Genomic DNA, 22823 nt, shown 5'->3' on the forward strand with positions numbered 1-22823 from the left:
TAAAAGTAGCCTATAGCTCAGAGCTCCTTTATCTCAAGTACAGTGCATTTCATTAAGATCCTTTACAAAGAGCAAAGATAGGTATTGTCTGCCATTTGTTTTCTCTCCTTTATATTATATAAAAGTTCATAATTATTGTTTATATAATGGATTTGTTTTCAAATATTATACTGTAATGTAAAAAAATAAGCTTTTATTAGAGATGCTTCCATTTTGTGTTTGATGTTCTATACCTGTTTGTGTTGAAGACAACGACTTTTTTAATTTGATGGTGTCCCAGCTTTCAAGTTCAGTCAGTCAGAAAGTTACCACTATATTCATATACCACTGCATATTTGAAAACTGGATCTTAAAGCCCCAGGGCAAGGGCATCTGTTTAGAAATAAGTAATATAGTTTCTGACATGCAATACTTTTCAGCAGTAAAATCTATTTTAAAAAGCAAGTTGGAGTAGGCTACCGGAAGAGTACCAGCAACTTTTGAAATGAAGGCATTTTGTGGGGAAATCGGACGAATGTTTGATTAACCAAATCCATATTATATTGTTCCCTAAATCATATCTCCCCCCCCATTGGTTACAGCACTCAAATGACTGTGGAGACGCTCCCAATCCACGCCTGCTCCATTTGCCTCATGAAACCTTTTCAGGGCTCAGGCTTGACTGACTCATAATTTTATTTGTGGACAGTTCCATCAATCTTGAAAGCTGTGGTTCATTTAGTTTTGCCCATCCACTGATACAGTAACCACCGTCAGTGCTTGCTCACCCGATGACGAATGTTACATCAAAAACCCTTTTATCTCGAAAGGCCATTTTAGTCAGGAGGCCCACGGGGAAGGCTCTTATTATCATATGTATGAGCAGATTCCCTGCTCCTCTCAGGAGGAGTGTGGTAGATCTGTTTCGGTAGCCAGCGGGCCTCTCCGCAATCAGTCAGAAAAATCCCTGAGTCTGAACGCACTGAAACCCCCACACTGGAAACCCTAACCTGGGTGGATTTTCCCCGGGCCCTTCCGAACAGGCTCTGCAGCCTCGCAACACACCACTCCACACACTCTCTCTGAGTTCAGTTTCTGTGTTAATAATTTATATAAATAATAAAGTGTGTTAAGTCCTGAGGCCTTGTGGTTTCCTGAAAGCTTCTGACTGTGAAACCCCCTCACCCCACCCCACAACATCTCTGTAGTATCACTTAATGACTGTTTGTACTAGTAAAGTAAGTTGTTTTTAATTGTACTAATATTGAAATATTATTACGGTGTCTCGTGGAGTAAACATACTGGGTTGATATTTTTAGTAGTATCCTCTTTTTTTAATTGTATTTGTTGTATTAAAATTTAATTATTCAACTAATCTTTTTCTTAACAAATATATTTCAGATTGCTGATTCTGAAAATAGTCTCTGCAAAAATATAATCTGAAAGTTTTTAGAATTGCCCTGTCAGCCGGGAATAGTCACTTTGGTTTCCTGTTTTAACTAACCTATATGTCAAATATGGCTTCACCATTCTGATAATCTATTCTAGTGGTGCTCAATTTTTGTGTTTTTTATTTCCATGGACCACCTAATGAACTGTATTTAACAAAGCACGATAAAGCATGTGATTATTTTTTATGACATGTTTATTTGGTGTTTGCACCATTTTAAGGCCACAGGCATATGTAGTTAACTCGGACGTAGCGCAGATCCTTACCCTGGAAGACATAGTTCAGTGTGGAATCTATCCCTAACACTCAAACGAACCAGAATATAACCCTGGTTTGAGCACTAAACTTAATGTAGCACAATGTTTCTACATATGATTTTAAATGCAACTTAAATGTAAGACCATACATACATTCCTAATTAGACCTTGCCATCCAAATCATTTTCAAATTCTCTACTTCATAATGTGGAATTCTACATTCTTCGTTAAACATGTAAAGCTAGATACAGGGATTCAAATAAAATAGCTGAATAACTTTGCCTCAAAATTATATCTAAGGAAGATATATGGTATTAAATGTAGGTTGCAATGGAATCCCTAATCTTTACTGGGATTTGTGCCCCCTTAAATTATGTAACATTTCCCAATGACCACCTGAAAGGAGCTTTGCGGACCTCCTCTGATCTGGCAGCCTCAGTCTGAGAACCTCTGATCTACTCTGTCTCAGAAGATGAATTAATTTTGGGTTACAAATAACTTTCGGTCCTGCTGGGTGACATATCGTTAGCCCACGAAGCCATTGATATAAAACCAAGGAGAAACCTACAAATGGGTTTCCTTTAGCTTTTAATAGGTTGTGAGTAGTAATGGGTACTGGTTCGTGCCTTATCAAGCATGAACAGAGATATTAAGCATTTGATTTTAGGCTAATAGACTCCAATGGCGGGATTATATTGGTTGTGTAGATGTTTTGCGAACATCCAAACATGAAGCCTTAAACCAACAGAGAGTGTGGATCTCAAGAAATGAAAAGCTGTATTCTAAGCCTGTGGCAAACTCAGTCCAAAATCTTGCCTCACTATGACAGTATTTGGATGTCAAGCTCTTTAATACCTTTATTATTCAGTCAGAGAGTCTGGGAGGCAATTTTGGTTTTGCTAATGGGAATTGGAAAGATTTCATTATTGAGATATCTACGCTGTTGCAATACTGGGAAAATGCTAACGTTTTCAATTTAGTTGATGGAAGATTTTTGTAACTCAGTTTTATGTAATTCACATGATGGATACAACAGTTGGAAAAGGGGCCGAGAGAACTTCTCAAGTCCGTAATAAAAAGTTATGATCACCAGGCTCTAATGGTTTTTGCTTGATTTGAATCTGAAGACGTGCCTTTTAAGAATAAGCACAGATAACTTGCTTTCCTTTGCTGTTACTGTGCCAGTAAGCATTGTAATTCACAGTAACATTAAAGCTTCTTGCACTGCTTCTTCATAACTTGCAAAAGCCATCATTGGAACAAGAGCTTTGACAATACCCCACCCACAACAGCTACTGTTTGTACTGAACTAAATGGTTTGATTAGTTTATTATTTTTTAATTGTATTTTGGAAATTTTAAGCGCATTAATTGAAATGAAACAATCACAGAACTGGAGGTGACAAATTGGTTTCCGTGTTCAGCCCATTTCCTTTGAAATCCCTTTCCTCTCATGTCAGGTAAGCAATATTTCTATGTCTCATTCTGTCACTGTCTCATCTTGTTACACTTTTCATACATCTGTGAGAAGGATGCAACAAAGGATGAAACTAAATTACTCAGACTGTGACCACTGGATGAAAAGGTGATAAATGAAGTGAGCAGCTGTCAGCAAATTGGCTTTTTTGTTTTTTAGAAGCAGAACACTGACAAATATTTTCTAACCTCTCATAGATGAGAAAATCCATTGCATATTGTGACTGCTTCAATTCCTGTCCCTGAAGCAATGTACTAGCTAGTTCTCTCCAAGATAAGTCCAAGAGGGAACAAGTCTCATATAATGGCATAACTTTTGTCTTGCACTTTTTCTTCCTCTAAGAGGGAAAAAAGAACTTTAGGATTCCTTAAATAAGGGTGGCCTTTCGCAGAGAACATTTTTCTTTGATTCTATCATCATATTTACAGGAATCTTCTTGGCGCAGTCCTGAGCCATCTGCACTGAATGATTAGTTAGAGGTTTGTAACTGTGACCTCTATGTGTTTCCACGTTTGTTTCAAGAGTTATTGTGACCGTTCCAGATTCAGACGTCCCCCGGGTAAACAGACTGCTGTACAGCACGTACTTATTGTGTTCAAAGGCCTCAATGCTGTGACTGAGGTACAAAAGATTTTGAATTTCCAATTACAGTGTGACACAGGGTTGTCACAGTTGTCTCCGGCATCTGTCATTCCCTTTCCTCCATTAATGAAGTCTGTAAGCAAATATTGCAGCCACCAGATAAGTTTAACCTCCTTGTTTGACTAGGATTTTCCATATTGCAGCTTAATAAAAGGAAAGAAAAATGTATAAGTAACTTAAACCATTTCTAACTCAGATTCCAAAATTAATATCCGAGGCAGAAACAAATGTGGAAGCAGGTGAATATTCCAGCTGACATTCATAAATGATTAATAATTGAAACGAGCTGTATAGTGATATCACACGGGGAGCTTAAAATGCTGACTAAAACACCGTGGCTGCCGTTGCCCTCTGTTTTTCCCCTGTCCTGCTCTTGCTGATTCGGTGCTGCGTGTACAGTCCTGACGGCTTCCTCTCACAGCACACCATGTTCCCAGACTGTGTAGCTTGACTAAGACCAAAACACTGCAGAGGTGCTCAATCAGCAAGTGAGCAGTCACATTAAGACTAGCAGCCGATAAGCGTTTCAGAATTGCTGTGCTTATTTTTATTTTTGCGCCAAAATGCTGCATAGCAAGAGAAAAAAAAAGTTTTTCAGTGAGGAAGAAACTGGCTTTGTGATAGCAGTCACTTTGTTTTATATAATTAACAACAGGATGTACTTCAGGGCATAGCTTACAACCCCATGTGTGCAGGAAGGGGAACTGTCAGATTGTGTGCCGTTTCTGATGGGGAGATTGGATGCTCAGATGCTGCTGCGTCCAGGTTATGCTGCCTGCTACAGACTGACCGGGGGCTACTGCGGCAGTGACCCACAAGGAAATTAGTTCCTTTAAAGAAGGGGCAGTTTGCTCCACATTGTTCCAGCAGTGGTTTGAGGTCAAGAGAAATCCACTACAAATTAGATGATTATTATAAATATTATTATTATTATTATTAGTAGAGTTGTAGAATTTAAGTAGAGTTCATCTCCTTTAGTTTCAGGAATGCTTTAAAAACTGAAACTTGTTGGCGACTTACCACCACCTCCCTCGCACGCACGCACACAACCTTGAATTAATCCACATCTTGCGGAAAGAACATGGACAATTTAAGTAATACCAGTAAGATGCCAAACAACTCCCTCAGTCAGAGGGGGAAGGTGTCACGCACAATTGACAGTAGCTAGAATGCAGTCCCTAGCCTTTGCAACAGCCAGTAAATTAATCTCATCTTTTGTGTGACCTGCAAAGGTGAGAACACATCAGCGCACAAAAGGTAGACTATAGCAGCTGTGCGGCAAGAGAAAGGCACATTGATAAACTTGGAAATGCTCACAAAACAAAAGAGGCAACAGCCCTGAAATTGTCAGGTTTCCCTCTAGTCCGAGAATTGGGCTTTTATTGCAAACCAGAAGACGGGCAAGAGGTTTTCTTTCTGTGTTGGTGAGGTCATTGATGCAGAAAAGGGTTGACCGCGCTAGTCTTTTGTTGTGAATGTTTGTCAGCAATAGTCACGCAGTGCTGTTGGGAAAACAGTGAGAATTAAACCTTAGCTATATTCCACCTTTCAAGAAAAAAATAAATGAGGATTACATTTTTTTTATTTATTTTTTAAGTACAGTAATTCATTGAAAGTTACTTGCAAATAACTCATAAACAGTTCTAAATTGTACAATTATCATTAATTTATTTTGGCCACGCTTATTTAGAAATCAGCTACTGATGTTTCAAAACAAGAGACAAACCCACAAAGTAATTACTACCCAGCGTTTAACATCCAAAGATCTGGACCATTACCACTCGGCACACTGACTGACAGAAAACAAAGCATTGTGTCTTACTGCAGCATCTCTGCCACACACAAATGGCTCAAACATCTCTTCAGTGTGGTGTTCACAGGGGGCTTCAAACTAGGGGGTGAGTGATGAGACCCAGGGCTGTCCCAGGACTGGTGGTATGGGTTCCCCTTCCATTGTGAAAAATGACATGTCAGACACAATTAATCACTGCCATGAATTCCCAGGAACTCGAGACCGGTTTATGGCCCACTGAGTAACTTCACTTTTCATTTCACACAGTGCTATCCAGTGGGCTGTGGGAAATTTGGAAACATTCAGTTAAACAGGCTCCTGGTTTAAGCAGGAATATTTGTAACTGACAATAACTTGATTTATGTATCTATTGATCTGTTTACATGTTGTGTGTGTATTTTTAGTGTATTTATTTATTTTGCTTGGAGCTGTGACATCATTGTTAGTTTCAGCTGCTTTAATTGTATATGTTTTAGTCTTATAAGTCTTCTTTCAGGAGATGAGGGTTATCCAGGAAGTGTAACCTTGGAAGAATTACATTCCAGATATATTTTGCTGCAGACCTGCCAAATACATTGCAGGTTTGTTTCAATGTTTATGACTGCATTACACCAGTCATTTCGACTCGAGCATTAGGGTTTATCTGGACTGTCTGTGGTAACATTCCTGGTGTGATTTATAAAACTGAGCGTGCTAGAGGGGACATTTTTCCTGACAGTCCAGATGACTCTCTCAGTCACAGCTGCAAGAATCCTGCAAGCTTAAATTCAATTTCCTGATATCAGACATGAGCACAACCCAGTGGAAAAACATAATTGTCTTTGCAGATAAGTCATAGTGGTCTAGTGTGGCAGGACAAAGATTTTTATATGATCGGTCTCACCTTGGAAATGTGGATGCAGTAAACTTCAGACAACTCCCAAAAGGAAGGTATAACTTTTTCATACTGAGTATGTCAGTCCCTTTTACCAGAGACCACTTTCCAGGATATTAGGATATAAGTAAATAGTGCAGTTGTTTCCAATTAAGTCCATATAAGGGATCATAATAAAGCTGGCGTTATTGAAGCCATCCTTTATTTTGTATACATGTGCTCTCTGAGGAGTAGGTCCAGGGTTCTTTCTCACAAATGGTGATAGAAGATAAGAGCGATTAACATGTTTTGCGACGAGTCCTTGGACTGATCCCAATTGGTGAAGGTAAATTTATACATTTAACACAGAGGAGCACCCTAGGGAATGGGCTGGCTCAGTGAGGTGTGAATTTAATCAAAAAGAGCTTTTGCTTCTGATGGGTATTATCCAGATGCTCTTCATAATTGATATATCTTCTAAGACCTTTACATATGGGTTTAACATTCTAGTACTCCCACATTTGCTCTTCAGAGCACCAAAATGTTTTCAGACGCATCCCATTGTGACAGGAGATTTTTGCGTCAAAGGTAGCAATATACTCTTCTCTGTTATTTGAATTTCAAATGTATATTGTGCTGGTGTTTGCAGACATTGAGCCAGGCAGTGTTCAAGGAGTGTGTATTGTAGTCACGCACAAAGAGGAATTTCACTGATGGGGAACATGCATTATGAGACTTCTGTGTTCTTGCTTTACCATTTGGTATTATATCTTTACACGGGGGTCTGTTGCAGCTGGTCTGTGGAGACAGATGGACACGGATGACCTCATTGCTGAAGGTGTTGCCCACAAGGTGTTCTGTCACTGTCCCATAGGTGTGATCGTGTGGCGACAATCAAGATGCGATCTTCCAGAACAAACTTGGGCTTCAGACCCAATTCACCCAATACCTCCAGTTGTCCCAGTGCCATTTATCACAGCACTTGCTGTTCTCAGTGTTAGTCCAGGCACTGCACCTCCTGTCCTTTTTGCATTTCTTGTCAATAAATGTAGAAGCCCAAGCTTAAAAGATTCAAAAATACAATGAAAGCTACATTCAGCAATTTATTGCAGGGTCGATACAGCGCAGTCGCCGTGTCCTGACAGTTTGTTCTCTGCCGGCCTTGTCTGTTTCTCACGGTTGTTTGTTTGTTTGTCCTGAGAAGGGAAGGCTCATGGCTCACTCTCTCCTCACACAAACACCCTCTGCCGAGTTATTTCGTGGCCTTAAACACCGCATGAAAATCACACCATTTCAGTCACATTGTCAGCACTTCGTTTTTCCGTGCGGAAGTGCGGAGTTGCCATCATTTATTGAGTCCATGAATCAGAGTGCCACTTCGATGTGGATGATTAAGCTTCAGTTTGCTGGCTTTTGCTCTTTAGTGGAGACTGAGCACAGCCTGCTTTCAGTGTGACCGTGCTCTGTACAGAGACTGCATGCACTGTGATAATAAAGCACCTGTCACAATGTTGCAACTTGTGCTGTGTTTCTAGGCTGCTTGTGTTCTCACCCTATATGAATGTGTTTTCAGACACCACCTGCTCTCTGGCAGGATGCTCGCCTGGGCGGTATGTGACTCGACTGATTTTCTTCCTTTACCCTGGTGGCATATGTGGGTAGGGTAAAGTGAGGCATCAGTGGGCCTTCCTTCTCAATACTGTCTCATCCCTCCTCACAGGCCATTGTGACATCACGGATATCCTTCCATCAGGGCCTTGAACAGCCAGCTCTGTATTGTTCTGCTCATGGCTGAGACTAATCTTGTGTGTCGTATTGGCAAAGTCATTATTGAATTAGATGAGCCGTGACTGCAGCTTTTCACCAAAGAGACAAAGGCTTTTTAGACAGAGGGTGTTAATTAATCAGCTTTGGAAGAAACCTCAGTGGTTTAAAAAGCAATTCTACCAGACTGGCTGGGCTCTGGTGAAAATGTCGTCATATAAAATCATAAACTGTATGCTGGAGACCATACAGGTGGTTGGGATTCCTTTTAAAAGCCTCCAATTAAATTTTGCTGGAAACTTGAGATAAAGCTTGTTTACAACACATTTGCTCTTTAGGGTCACTTATAAGGTCATGGACAAAGCTTGGCTACTAGTCTTTATGATGTAAAATGCTTTGATTTATTCTAATTTGAAAATGCTTATATGCAGTGCACTATAGTCCGCACCTGTGGTTTTCAGTTAAACCAACTGCTAGCCTTTGTGGTAAAATAGTTTAATAAAAAGTTTATTGCATTGAATGCCGTTTTATATCGTTAAGGTCTGTCTTGGCTGCTCTTTTTAAATTGCTGACTTGAATACCGATATGTAAATGATTTCTCCGTTCAATACAAGGCGGAAGCGATTGTATTCTGTGAAAAGTTTGCGAAACGGGGACTTACGTCTGGCTGCAATTAGTTACTGCGATACCTTGAAAAATATGTAGGACTAGATGAAAAAGCGAAATACTGTTCTGTCGCTTGTGATACTGCGAATACTGGTTCAGCAGGCTTGAGGTGCTGTCAAAACTCATTTGAATGAGAACATAAAAGATTGTTTGGAATTGTCAACTGAGGAGGAAAGAGAAAGGGGAAAGAAAAACACCCAAGAGCACTTTCACTCTACAGGCTTCAGAGCCACTGCTCATAATTCTGGAATGCGTTCCCAGGTTTCAGGAAATAGCTGCTATTTTTTTTTTTAATGACATTGCACATTGCTTGCCTCCAATGCTGTCAGTGACTATTTATGACCTAGATGCCTGTCAAAAAGTTTCGCATTCAGCTCGTGGAATTTTGGAGGACAGAGCACTTGGGATTGACTTGATTTTGTGTGTGCATGTGTGTCTGTGTTTTTACTAGGTTACAATATCAATGTTTGTATTCACCGAGTGCTGCATTCTTGACCTAGTTTTAAAAGTTGTTGAGTAAAGCTGAAAGCTCCTCTTGTTTTTCGCGTGTCCTGCTAGTTTGAGAATGTGTTGTTGGAGGTTATGTCATTTTCCCAAAAGAGAGGAAAAAACTACTTTAAATAAATGTGTAGTAAAAAGTACACCAAAAGTTTATATAGCCTTAAAATGAATGCCTACATTTTTTATATATTATCTTTTACACAAATTAAGGTAGTCAGTTGTTTTCAGTGCTGTTTCCCCCTCTATGATTGCAATAACCAGTTATTCAAACCAGACCAAGTGTTACACCTGGAACAGTAAAAGACGTGAAAGTTTACATGATAAATGTTGTTTTATGGAATTGCAATAGATGTTGCTCTGGAGGAGTGTGTCTAACAAGCTGTCATGGTAATGGATAGGTTGTGTTTTCAAAAAATCATTGTTGACTGAGAGATCAGAGACTGTGTTTCAGTTTTGTCAGAGCTGAGTTTTTGAGCCTTGTCTGAAGGTCACTTTTCATGCTGCATCCCGATTATAATAAAATAAAATTAAAGATGTTTACAGTATCTACTCCATGCGTGTCTAGATCGTGAGAACCCACACAGCAGCAAGAATACACTATCTAAGGACATGGTTTCATTAAGGGGAGGATATTGAGCTGCAAGTTTAGAGAGTCCAGGAGGTAAAATCTAGCCAAAACAACAACAGAGAGATGTGTTCATTGTGTGATGTGCATTGAAGTTAAACCCTCTGGTGTAAGTCATAATGAGCTCTACAGTATGGCGATATAAGTGAGGGATGAAGTTCTTTAAAAACCTTAACCTGTGTATTCATAAATAGTCCAGTTTTCAAGTACTATCCACCCCCCCCCCACCCCAATAATGCTTGCTTTCTTGCTATATTACTGTAAGGGCTAGTCATTTCGTTTGGTATGGTATTGATTTGTTATAAATAAACATTTCAAGTAAGATACCTGCGGAGGAAAATATCATAGTACGGGCTGTATCATCATTGGGCGGTGAGAGTGAGCGCCATGCACTAGAAATGAAATGTAATTGTAATGTAACATAAGCCATCCCTTAACAATATTGATTTTTTTTATTTTTTGCTCCGGAGGAAATGCGCATTAAGAGCGGAAGAAGGAAATCTCTTGCATTCGGGCCCTTTCCATTCCCACTCTATTGTAATTAACGCTCTCGTTGTGTTTTCAATTGTACTGTAGAGCTGCTGAGATCAATACCAGTGAATATCAACAATGTCAAGAGGGTGGTGTTTGATGATGCTTGTGTTTGTTCTAAATAAAGCAAAATACATTTATTATTATTATTATTATTATTATTATTATTATTATTATTATTAACGATAATAATAATAATACTGTGGTTGTTGTTGTTTTTATATATTGTTTTTGTTTTGTTTTTTGTATTACACAATTAAGACTAGGTCAAAAATACAACAAACCAGAATGGATAGCCTTTGCTCTTAAAACAAAACAAAAAAATATACTCATGCGCACATGTATGCCCAAAACGAGATGTCCTTCCAGTAATGGCTGTGTCTGCGAGGCTCAGGGCTGTGGTCGTGCGGGAGGGGAGTGGGGCTCTGTGCTGGAAGATGACGATGGCTCTCTCGACAGCTCTTCATTCTGAGCTCCTGCCATCGCCTGCCCATTAACACAGTCCTCTGCCACCGCTACCGCACGCTGACCCCTGCCCCCCCATCATGACTCTGAGACAGGCAGGGAGTGTGCCCACCTGCTCCATCTCCCTGCTGAGCTCTTTGAACCTCCGCACGGTACTTGGGACCCTTTAAACACTGCCCTTTAATACCAGAATATCGCAGCTGTGCAGTATGCAGGTATCGGTCAGCAGGGACTGTGACTTCTCTGCCTGTGTGCACAGGGTTTTAATTCACATGGATGAATCTGCTGGCAGGGAAGCATGGATAAAAGTTCATGTTGAACATGGTTTATAAAAATTGACCTCTGTGGACGATTGACTTTTCAAACCCACCTTTAGTATTCAGGCAGCACCCAGCAAAGAGGCGATTTAGAGATGTGTTTTTACTTTTCTTTTCAAGAGAGGCAGGAATTTAATGGTGCTCTCTGACTGTGGAGCTACACAGCAGCAAGCACTACCTTGTCTCACAAGACCCAAGGCAACCGCGGTAAAAATGTATTGTAACCGCTTCAGAGTGCCAGTGAAGCCATTGCAGCACTGTAAAAATATAACATCAATATAATATAAATATCTTTAATATGAGGAAAATTAATCTTCACCTACAGTGTGAATAGTGTGTATGCCTTTAAATGCAAGGTCAGTGTTTTTCTTGTGCATGCCGGGGGGGGGGGGGGGGGGGGGGGTCATAAGCGTTACCCATGGGAGAGCAGTTTATAATAGCAGTGCACTTTTAAACTGGTAGGGTATGTAATATTCCAGTTACAGTCTCTTTCAGGGTTCTTTTTTGCTAAACCACTCATTAGGATGCTAATACCTAATTTAAAACCACGTCTACGTTGCGCACTGCAGAGACAGCTGTAGTTGAGCGCCCTGCTGCCCTGCAGCTCTCCCAGTTCCAGCACGCCAAGTCTGATGTTGAGGTCAACTCCCTGACAAAGAGATGTGTGCGCTGGGAATAACTTGGAAGGGTTACCATGCGATTACCAGAATAGAGTACAGAAAGATGTGTACCTGTACCTAGTTGTCTCCGTGTAGCTAGAGAACTGAGTTGTGCGTGAGACGGCCGGCCTGTTCAGCACTGGGGTACAGTTTCTCCCAGTGTTGCTCACTGCTTTTAAAGTCCGACCTCATGTGGCTAGGAGTATGTTGTTGTTTTTGTTGATGCAAACCACAGGATGCTGATCTGGTCAAATGGAAAGTCTGACTTGTGGTATTATACTTTATATAATGGTTTAAATGCATTACCCCCACAACTCCTCCGTCCCCAAGAAGCAACTCGACAAGATCCTGAAAATTCAGTCTCCAATCTGACAAATCGACCCTAGCAATTGGTCCATTGGGCTCATAGGATGAAACCAGGAGTGTCAGATGTTATCTCCTAGCTGTCAATTGATTAAAACTGGATACCTACCAGAGTTCCCCCATCAGTGAGTTATACTGCACACCAGCCCACAAACGGCATTCGTGATTATCTTCTTTACTTGTTTGTGGTTTTAGTTTATTTCCTCATGCGAAACCAAGAGAAGCTCATTTGCCTGTAAAAGTGCGATTTAAATTCCATGGCAGCACTCCCATTCAGTTGGTTCCCCCAGCATGAGACAAAAGCCATTTAAAGCAGACTGGAAATAAGTGAGGGTATTAGTTAGCTTCAGTGATAAGAACATCACTAATGATGCTTCCTTTTATGCCGAAGACGCTCCGTCACACTTGGCACATCTAAAGGTGCATTTTCAACTAGACCGAACGGAAATTCACTTTTAGCATTTTGTCTTGATTTATTCCTTTTTTTTTTTTCTACTAGCTTGCACCCACATCTAACTAATTTTGTCACAGGCTGTGGGAAGGAGAAAGAGAAATTCTCTTCACTCTGAATGTCATTATAGCTCCACTAGTTCTTTCTGATGCGTCCACACACACACACAAAAAGAGAAGGTTTCAAACCACCATATGTGGGGATGTGATTAAAAAATCGATGGCACTGTTTACTCTGCTCTCTTTATCTTTTTGTCCATTCTAACATTGTCTGATCCTGTGACTTTCATATGTTTTACCATGTGACACTTTGAACAAAGAGCATTGTGTATTTCTGTGGGCATCACCCAATATTTCACCAGCGTCCCACAACCTCAGTACAACCCTGTGATAAAATGGTACTGCATTTGACTCATTGCAGCTCTGAGAGACACTGTCTCCAGTGCATTTATTTAGTATTGCTAGGGATCGTAAATGTTAGTCATATCTTTGCTTTTTAGTTAGGGGAATATATAACACAAGTCATGATCTTTTTAATATATTTCTATGTAGAGAGAGTTTTATTTCATGGTGAAGTCAAAGCATTAAAGGATATGTTGATTGTGAGTGAATTGCTCTTGTAATGGTTTATTTTAAGAATACATTGTTGTGTATTCCTGCATCTCCATTTTAAACCAGCTGCAACATAATCTTCGTCCCATTTTATTACTATTGCATTGAATTTAAACGAGAAAATAATCCAGCCTAGGGAGCATACAAACAAAACGCAGAAACGTCGATTTCATGACATGCAAGTTCAACCTTGCTATTGTTATGTATTTTTAATTGCAGCTGGTTTAACGTCCCCCCCCCCCCCCCCCCCCCGAGTACATATCTGTGCTGCTTTGTTGTCTATTAAGTGGAGGGATTGTATAAAATGATGCAATGTTGCAGCCTTGTGATTAACTGTTGTTTTATTTGTCATATAGCATTATGCCAGTTTATACAGGATACTAAATTCAGAGATGGGGCCAGACGGTTCTCAGCCAGTGCGGATGAAGGTAAAACCCCTTCTGATGGTCCTTCTGATGTCATCTTCTCAGTGCCGCTTGTGCCCCTTTAACCTTTGACCTTACACCCCCTTCTTTCACAGCACTCTGTTTGATTTCAAAGCTGACTTCTCTTGCACAGGTGGAGGGATCTCTGGGAGCCTTCTCTTACTGCCCTGTCCTAATGAAAATGACAAAGCTGATTTCTAAATACTGCTGTACCTTACAAATCCAGTACTGCTACTTATGTTGCTTGGTCAATGTTATTTCCCCCCTTCCACAATGAATGATTTATCAACAAAATGTAATCTGCGCATCACCTGTGCTTCCACTATTGTCTTTAATTTTTGTTGTTGTTTGTTTTGTTTGATTTGATTTGGTTGTATGACTGTATTGCAATAAACACTGCCACTGGTTTTGTGTTAATGCCTAGAAACCTATTTAGATTTATGTTTGTGAATGTTTGTGTGTATGCACTCACACTCACTTGCACGCTTGGAAATTTACATAGGCCTGCATATTTGAGAGTTTTACATTGATGGTAGGAAAGAATGTGACGCAACGTTCTCAATATAGCAAATTGATGTATGTTTTTATTGCACACAACATTTGTTAAGCCAAAATTGACCATTATTTTTGCTTTGATACTATTCAACAAGAAAAAGATTAAACAAAAATCAACCCCCTCCCCAAAGCAAAGCCCAAATCAAGCACACATTAAAGTGGCAGTGACTTATACAATACATTTTCTTCCTTTCAAGACAACTGTGCTGATTTCCCCGTTTCCTGTGCGGGATGTGTTGTACCTCTGTTTCTGATTTGGGTGTTTCCATTCATGTGCTCATGCTCTTGCTGTGGCCTCCAGGCGGACACAGTCGACTGATTTCTCTCACTTCTGTTCCCAGGTGAGAATTTTGAGCAAAGTCCGTTACGCAGGACGTTCAAATCCAAGGTGCTGGCACATTACCCAGAGAACGTGGAGTGGAGCCCCTTTGACCAGGATGCTGTGGGAATGGTTAGTGTCTGATAGAGGTGAAACTGGGATAAAAAAGCAGGTTCATAGTGTGGTTCAAAAGTCACTGGATTTTCAGTGTTGGAATTCAGCATTCAGCATTATGGAATATTAGTGAGCCGTTCTGTCATATCAGTAGTGCTACTACAAGTTGTTAAGTTTCATACACTCAAATAGGGAGAGGAAAATTTCCCAACTAGTGAGAGCAAGGAGAGCGACTAGTGCATCTAGTTTTATTGTTTACTTGGGAAATGTCAACTGCTTCAATGTTAACTTTGGTAGCAGGACATTTTAGTATTGCTTTAAAAAAAAAAAAATCCAACACAGAGGAGGTTTTTCACATTATAACACCAGGTGTATGTACAATACAGAGCTCAGCAACGTATTGCAGGCACAAAATAATAACGTAGGACAAATCGGCCTTGGATTCTGAGACGCGGCCTTGGAATTGGTGATGAAAAGCTAACGGCGGCCCCCTCTCTCTGTGTCCGCAGCTCTGTATGCCCAAAGGCCTGGCCTTCAGGACGCAGGCAGACAACCGGGAGCCGCTCTTCCACTCGTTCATCATCACCCGCGAGGATGGCTCGCGCACCTATGGCTTCTCGCTCACCTTCTACGAGGAGGTGACCAGCAAGCAGATCTGCAGCGCCATGCAGACGCTGTACCACATGCACAATGCCGAGCAGTATGACATCCTGCACAGCTCCTCCGCAAACGACCGGGACTGTGGTGGCGTTGCAGTGGGCGGAGGCGGGGGCCTGGAAGACTGCAACGGCACCTCGCTGTCAAAGTTGCAGCGCTTCAACTCCTACGACATCACACGGGACACTCTGTACGTCTCCAAGTGCATCTGCCTCATCACGCCCATGGCCTTCATCCAGGCCTGCAGGAAGGTGCTGGAGCAGCTACACCAGGCTGTCACCTCCCCCCAGCCACCCCCCCTGCCCCTGGAGAGCTACATCTTCAACATCCTGTACGAGGTGCCCCTGCCACCCTCTGGGAGGTCACTGAAGTTCTCGGGGGTGTATGGGCCCATCGTGTGCCAGCGGCCCAGCACCAGCGAACTGCCGCTCTTTGACTTCCCCATCAACCAGGTGTTCGAGCTGCTGGGCGTGGAGAATGTCATCCAGCTGTTCACCTGCGCCCTGCTGGAGATCCAGATCCTCCTGTACTCGCAGCGTAAGTTCAGCCTCCAAGAAACAACCCCCCCGCTAACCCCACCAGAAACACAGCTGCCTTGAATATTCTAGAACATCAAAGACCTGGTTCTCTTTATGCCTTTGTGATGAACATGACATCTATGTATTTATATAAATATGTATTTATTCTTTTAATTACAAAGTCCCAGACTGAATCAGACTCGACACCACAAAGCCAGTTCTCATTGGTGGGTTTCCCTCGAGTAGTCACAAGAAACCGCTGAAAAGGGAAGAGTACATTTGTTAGTCATTTGCCATTTTCCTGGTAGGTTGAAGTTTTTTTCATCACAGGCCAAAATATAATTCTGAAAATTTATAAACACCACACAAAAACGATATATAAACTTTGCATGTGCTTTGGAACAATGCAGGTTGTTGATGTGTTTTTAATAAGATTTTCTAATCCCATTCGTTCAGGCCTCAGGATTTGATTAGTTTTTAACCCTCTTAAGACTCTAAGCTTTTTATAGCTGGTCTCCTCTGATGAAGATTGTTCTATAATGCTGGATTGGAGCTCAATTTTATTTATAGGAGCCAAATCCAGATTAAATCTGGTGTAGCTGGACATCGGATAACTGAAGACAAAGAATGTGATTAATTAGAGAAAATAAAAATCTACTTGAGGTATAGCACACATTTTTGTTAAAAACATACCTCCCAAATACTGATGTTTTTTAATGCAATGGCACCATCTTATATTTGCTCAATTAGATGAAAGTGAAATATATAATTAATGTAGACTCAATTAATAGCACCATAATACTACAAACTAGTTCAGATCCTTTCCTTAATAAAGCAGTTTGGCTTTGTAATTGTATAGCTGAACATTTTTTTTTTCTTTCATAATTTAATTTTAATCCGTAAAATGAATAAATTTTCAATTATTTTGAAACACAGAAAATCTGATTTGCAACAGAAAGGAATGATGGTGCTAGCCTTCATTTCATTCATGTCTGCCTTATTTAATCTATGAACCCATAATCAGTGGTATTAACAGTTTCACCACTGGGCTGAGAAAAAAAGAAAATACTTTGATTTGGAAAGTAGTTAGATGTGTTAAAACGTGATGTTTGATTGCCAACAGGATTCATTTTTCAAAATATAAAAATTTAAACTACTTATGTTGATCCTTGGACTGCCAAGTTTAATTTAGTAGGGGTAATACTGCTTTGATATGGAACAGAACAGACTGAAAATGAAAATCGTGTGGACAAGAAAAACTTTACAGAACGTATAGGTATGTCTTATGTAATCAACAAAAACAGCATTAAGAGCATGAGTGATCATGATAATACATACACTCTTTCATCTTTTTCATTCACTACCCAAGTGCATTATGGTCTCTTATTGTGAGATATCTCTTAGGAGCTTAGATGGGCCGTCTAATACAGCACTGTCAAGTAATCATCCAGTTGTAATTGACACGCTCGTCTGGGTGAGATCCGGTGGCCTAATTGAGTAAATGGTTTGTTTGCGCAATGGAGCCATTTGAAGTACCCTCCTGGCAATTTCAGCAGGGACAACCTACTTGATTTGCTCAAAAGTACTCAAATTTGGGGGGGGGGAGGTTCTTTCACAACATTAATCTTCTGACTGAAAATGTAATAAAGTATTTAGATTATTTAGTTAGAAAACCATTGACAGATATGATTCCGTAAGGTCAATTTTGCAGTGGTGGCAGGTGATATAGTGCCACAGTCTAAACGAATTGTAAAGACCTCAGATTGTTCTAATGAAACGGTCGTTCATCTCAGTGTTTTCCTGCCACAATGTCTAACAAGCAATACGATCATAATAAAGTAAGCTACTAACAGCTCTGTTAGCATCTGCGCTGCCAACTGTGATGAAAACATAAGTCTTCAGCCACAGTGAAAAAGTGACGATCAACAGTAATCAGAACTTTGTTGTGATTATCCAAAGTATAAGCGCCGGTTCTACCGCTCCCTGTGGTTTTACTGTACATTCTTCTCTGAATACTTTTATTTTTAGCTGATATGATGATTCCAAAGCACTGTTAAAGTTCCTGTGTTCAAAGGGCAGCAGGCAGCATTGTTCATGAACAGGCACATTGAAATGCTGCCAAACAAATGCAGACTTTTCTAAATAAAAATCAGGTGATCGCAGCCATCCTGTGTGCAAAACGCACGAGTGGGAAGGAATGGTTTATGACTGGCTGCGTAGATTGAAAATGAAATATTTTCAGAAACTGTGCTTGGCATCTACCGTTCTCACTGTGATAGATCAATGCTTAAGTCTACATGAGCTTTGAACATCAAAGAAAAATACTCCATTCAGTGAGCATTTTAGAAATTACAGATTACTTGCCATTTTGACCTTAAGGAATTAAGCATCGTGAACGTCGTGTCAGCGCTTGAGTTACAGAGGCAGCATGTGTGTGTCATCACCATCATAATAAACGGCCCATTATTAGGCAAAAGCACAAAAGCTTGTCAGGTGCATTGCTGTGGTGTTGCTAAGCAACAGATCTCTAAAAGGAGGATGTCAGTGATGCAGTGGAAATATGATTGGTTAGAAATTACATCATCTTTTTTTTTTCCTGGAGTCTCTATACTGCAGAATCTTACAAAAGCAATCCCCTGAATTAAGCAGACGAAATCTGTAATGAAGAGGCACAGGGGGTCATTAACGAGAATGTCTCACAGCGCTGAAATTGGGACTCTCTAAGAGAGAATGCATTATGCTCGTGGCAGCCTTAAAATAAGACCATATTTCTGGCCAGTGCCCTGATATGCCTTTGGAAATGGCTTTTAGACATCAGTTTACACTGAATCCTCCCAGAAGTGTCAGATACCATTTATTTTTTATTTTATTTTTTCTGCTGCAATTAAATCAATGCGTGTCTTATTTTTAAATTACTCCTAAATTAATTTGACTCTTACCGCAGTCTTCAAGCCTGTCTGCAATACAGTTAAACTGCACTCACTCCATCTGGAAAACCCTTGAAGAAAACCTATTATCACAGCACAGCAAAGGGGATGTTAATGATGCTTACACTGCACTAAATTCGAAAGCTGCTTTATTTCATGGTTTTATTTTCGAACTTCCCCAACCTGCCGTGGCCACCCTTTTCTTAAATCCCCGCCTGTTCTCCCACTACACCCTGACATCTTATTTTCGAGCAGGCTTGTTCTGTTTTTCTGGGATGAAACTGCCAGCCTGGATCAGCACGCCTGCCCCTGAGTCATCGCCCTTTTCTGGGTGATGAATTCATAACCTAAGAGGACAAGAGGTGGGCAGGCTGGAGCCGGCAGGAAGAATGGCTCTCTTTATGTGGGAAGCCAAGGGATGAGTGAAGAGTTTGTATTTTTATATTCAACAACATTGCTGCCTGTAAAAGGACAGCTGGGAGAGAACATCGTAACCTCACGCACCTATTCCTCCTCCTTGCGGATGCAGCAATAGAATATTATACATTGCTAGTAGGTTAATCTTAATTGGGAACTTTTATTCCATCTTCCTCCTGAACAGTACACAATGTCTGTATGAAAATCCTCACTTCAGCAACACGAAACACAGGAAATTGCCTCCATTGTCTCTAAATGCTCCTGCTGGTGTTTTAAGGCATTTTACTCCCTGATACACTGGACTGATTACATTGTCCTACATCTGAAGGATTTGTTGATCTAGTGCTGCTACAAAGCTTTTCAAGGTTATTGGCCTCACAGCTGTAACCACCTCAGTAGTTTGAAGCACAAGTCTTTTTATATGACCATTTCTGGTATAGAGATCAGTAGCTTGAGGGCAGTATAAGTGGGGCATTAAATAAGTCATATTAGGGTGTATTTTCGATGGCAGTGGAAATCAAATGCACTTTGACACTGCAAGGAGGCCAAAGTGTGGGACAGCCTTTTAAGGAATTATATTTCTTAGCTTAGAAACATAAAACATCAGACTAAACTAATATGAAATAAAATGAAACTTCATATTACTGTGCAAATGCCAAGATGCAAACAAAAGACAATGTCAACCCCTTTATTTCAATACTCTTAAAAGGGTTTAACTGGGATAACTGTCTGTAACGTAATGTCTTTGGGGTTATCTGTTCATGAGTTATGTTATCTATGTAAAGTGTTTTGTAAGTAGCGCTAGAATCTTTTGTGTTACTTTGTTTTGTTTCTTATTTTTAAATTCCATGAAGCCATTAAATGGTTCCCTGTCTACTTTGAGTTCAACTTCAACAAAAACCCAACGAATGCCCATCCGTGAGCTGGTGAGCCAGGTTGGTAGCGGTTCAATCATAAGGGCCTCAGAATGTCTTCTGTCCGGGGAGACGGAGCGCCCGTGGGTTTTGAAACGGCTCGTTTCCGTTCCCTGAAGCCATTGTGTCATGACAAGTAGAGTCAATGCGGCCCCAGGGCAGGAATTAAAGCCACAGATCTGTCTTCCAGATTACCAGAGACTGATGACGGTGGCGGAGAGCATCACAGCCTTAATGTTCCCTTTCCAGTGGCAGCACGTGTACGTGCCTATCCTGCCTGCCTCGCTGCTGCACTTCCTGGATGCCCCCGTCCCGTACCTGATGGGGCTGCACTCCAATGGCCAGGACGACCGCTCCAAACTGGAGCTCCCGCAGGAGGTGAGGGGGTGGTGTGGGGGGGGGGACAGGGGGCAACAATTCCCTGCTCACTGCTGCAGCACTTCCCATACAGGAGTGTGTGTTGTCCCTCCTGTGTTTCTTGTGCTACCTACAGAACTGAATATATTTTATTGTATTCCTCTAGTTATATTCCTTCCCGCTGTTCTCGTCTGACTCTTCTGCTCTTGCGGCCGTGTTTGTTCTTGGTGCAGACTCACAGAAGAGATCATCACCAGCCTGCTTGTCTACGTGTTGAAATACAGTTTCATTGTAACCCCTGCAATTTATAAACAATCTAATTGTTAATTATCTTGCATCCCCCTCCCCCCCCCTCCAGCCTGTGTATTACATCTGTTAAAACCACGTTCATGTGCGCACACTTAATGTCTGGGAGATTAAAAAAAAAAAATGATATAATGCCCAATGCATATTAACAGGCAAATATTGCTACTGTTTTCTATTTAGCAGTGGGGTCCTTGGTGGGCTGTTACAGAGGATTATAAAACCCGCTAGTCTACAATATCCACAGGAGTCTTAGCCCTGAAGAGGAGATTAGAGCGTTTATATAATAATGCCGATTGTATACGGTGATCTCTCTCTCTCTCTCTCTCTCTCTCTCTCTCTCTCTCTCTCTCTCCCTCTCCATGCATTTCTCTTCCTTGCCGTCCCTGTGCTTTTGTTTACAGTACTGAAACAGAGTGGTGGGGGGGTCAAAATATGTTTCTCCTGTTCTAGTTCTTGCAAAATCTTTTGCCATTCCTGCTTCACATACCAAGTCAAGATGTATCCGTTCTGTACTTACACGGCAATCAGGTCTAGCCCCGATCACATAAATTGGTTGAATATTCTTCATATGACGGTAATATAAATCTTTCAGATCCTGACTTAAAAAGTATTTCTAGTGAAGATGGGAAATTGTTTACATCTGTCTCAACTTGCTTCACGCCTTGCCTAAGATTGCTCTTGATTATGACATTTCTGCAAAGCATTATTTTCTTGGCAGTAGAAAAATATGGTATTTCAGTTTAGATTTTGCAAAGCAAGCCCTTTTTCTGAGGAGTGCAACTTGAGAAGGGTCCATATTTCTGTGGAGAAAAAAAAACTTGATTTTAACACCAGTTATTTTATTTATATATATAATTTTATACAAATCAAGAATTTGCAATTACGTTTCTACTTTAATGCCAAAAACTGTGGTCATCAGTTATTACTCAGGCCTCACGAGGAGGGCACACTCATACATACGTCCTTAAAGACAACTATATGGTCTGCAGCTGCATGGACGCCCTGTCAAAGTCCAGGTCTGCAGGTGTACAACCCCACCCAGTGGCATGGCCAGGATTTTGTTTTAGGGGGAGGCGTTGAAATTGATCAAAACAGTAATAACAGCGAGTCATCAAGCAAACATGTTTGTTATTATGAGCATTATGCACAGTATAAACTGTAAAGCAACCACAATATCAGCATCATTCTCTATGAGCCCTTAGTTATGCTTTAATGCTTTAAGAAAAAGGAGACACTTTATGTTCCAAACGTAGGTTTTAATATTTGCTTGTTCTCCCTGAGCGCAATGTTGGATCGAGAAGTATAATTCCTCCCCCCTGGCAGAACACCCTAGTAAACTGCTAGAGTTGACAAACCCCATCTGTCCGTTTTTATATTTTATAAGCAGAACTGCCCGTTTGCCAATTTTGCTTTCACATCTCTGGAAGCCGTCCAGTTTAAACAGTTGTAGTGCTGCGAGGGAGAGCCTCCAAATGCAATCTAAAAAAGGGCTGCAGTGTTTCGTCCTGCATCTCATTCAATGTACTGTTGCGCTTTATGACTGCTTCGCTTCAGGCTTGCACCTGCCTGGGAGGATTATAAAATGAATCTCTGTTGCAAAACTATTTGAAGGAAGTGAAGGGTCTGGTCAGGATATAGCGATCACAGGATACCTGTAGTACAGTCCTGTGGTTTCTCTTTCGATATATCCATATTCTGAAGCTTGACCTTGATCATTTTTGAAAATCTTTTAGTTTTTTTTTACCCAAGTCACCCTATAATAATGTAATAATAATGTCATTTTTCAGCCATTTCTACTACTGCATAAGATCAGTGTTAAGTGAAAACCTCAAAAACATTGTTTTATAGTTTGTGTCAATACATATATAACCATGAAATCATTTAGAATAAAAAGACCAAAAATTAAACTGTG

The 22823-nt window shown here is 40.7% G+C and overlaps 1 protein-coding gene across 7 annotated transcripts in view; it reads left to right on the forward strand.

Annotated features, from left to right (window-relative positions):
- dennd5a (DENN/MADD domain containing 5A) overlaps positions 1-22823 on the forward strand; it is a 50986-nt gene that overhangs the window by 7560 nt on the left and 20603 nt on the right. For 4 of the 7 annotated variants that reach the window (XM_066700855.1, XM_066700858.1, XM_066700857.1 and 1 more), the window contains exons 2-5: positions 13759-13830; positions 14724-14833; positions 15325-16009; positions 20439-20626. In XM_066700855.1, coding sequence (XP_066556952.1) covers positions 13759-13830; positions 14724-14833; positions 15325-16009; positions 20439-20626 — 1055 coding nt within the window. The remainder of the gene's footprint in view (positions 1-13758; positions 13831-14723; positions 14834-15324; positions 16010-20438; positions 20627-22823) is intronic. The other 3 variants (XM_066700856.1, XM_066700859.1, XM_066700862.1) reach the window with 1 other exon arrangement.

Source organism: Amia ocellicauda, chromosome 4 (genome assembly GCF_036373705.1).
Source record: "Amia ocellicauda isolate fAmiCal2 chromosome 4, fAmiCal2.hap1, whole genome shotgun sequence".
In the NCBI taxonomy this organism is placed as follows: Eukaryota; Metazoa; Chordata; class Actinopteri; order Amiiformes; family Amiidae; genus Amia; species Amia ocellicauda.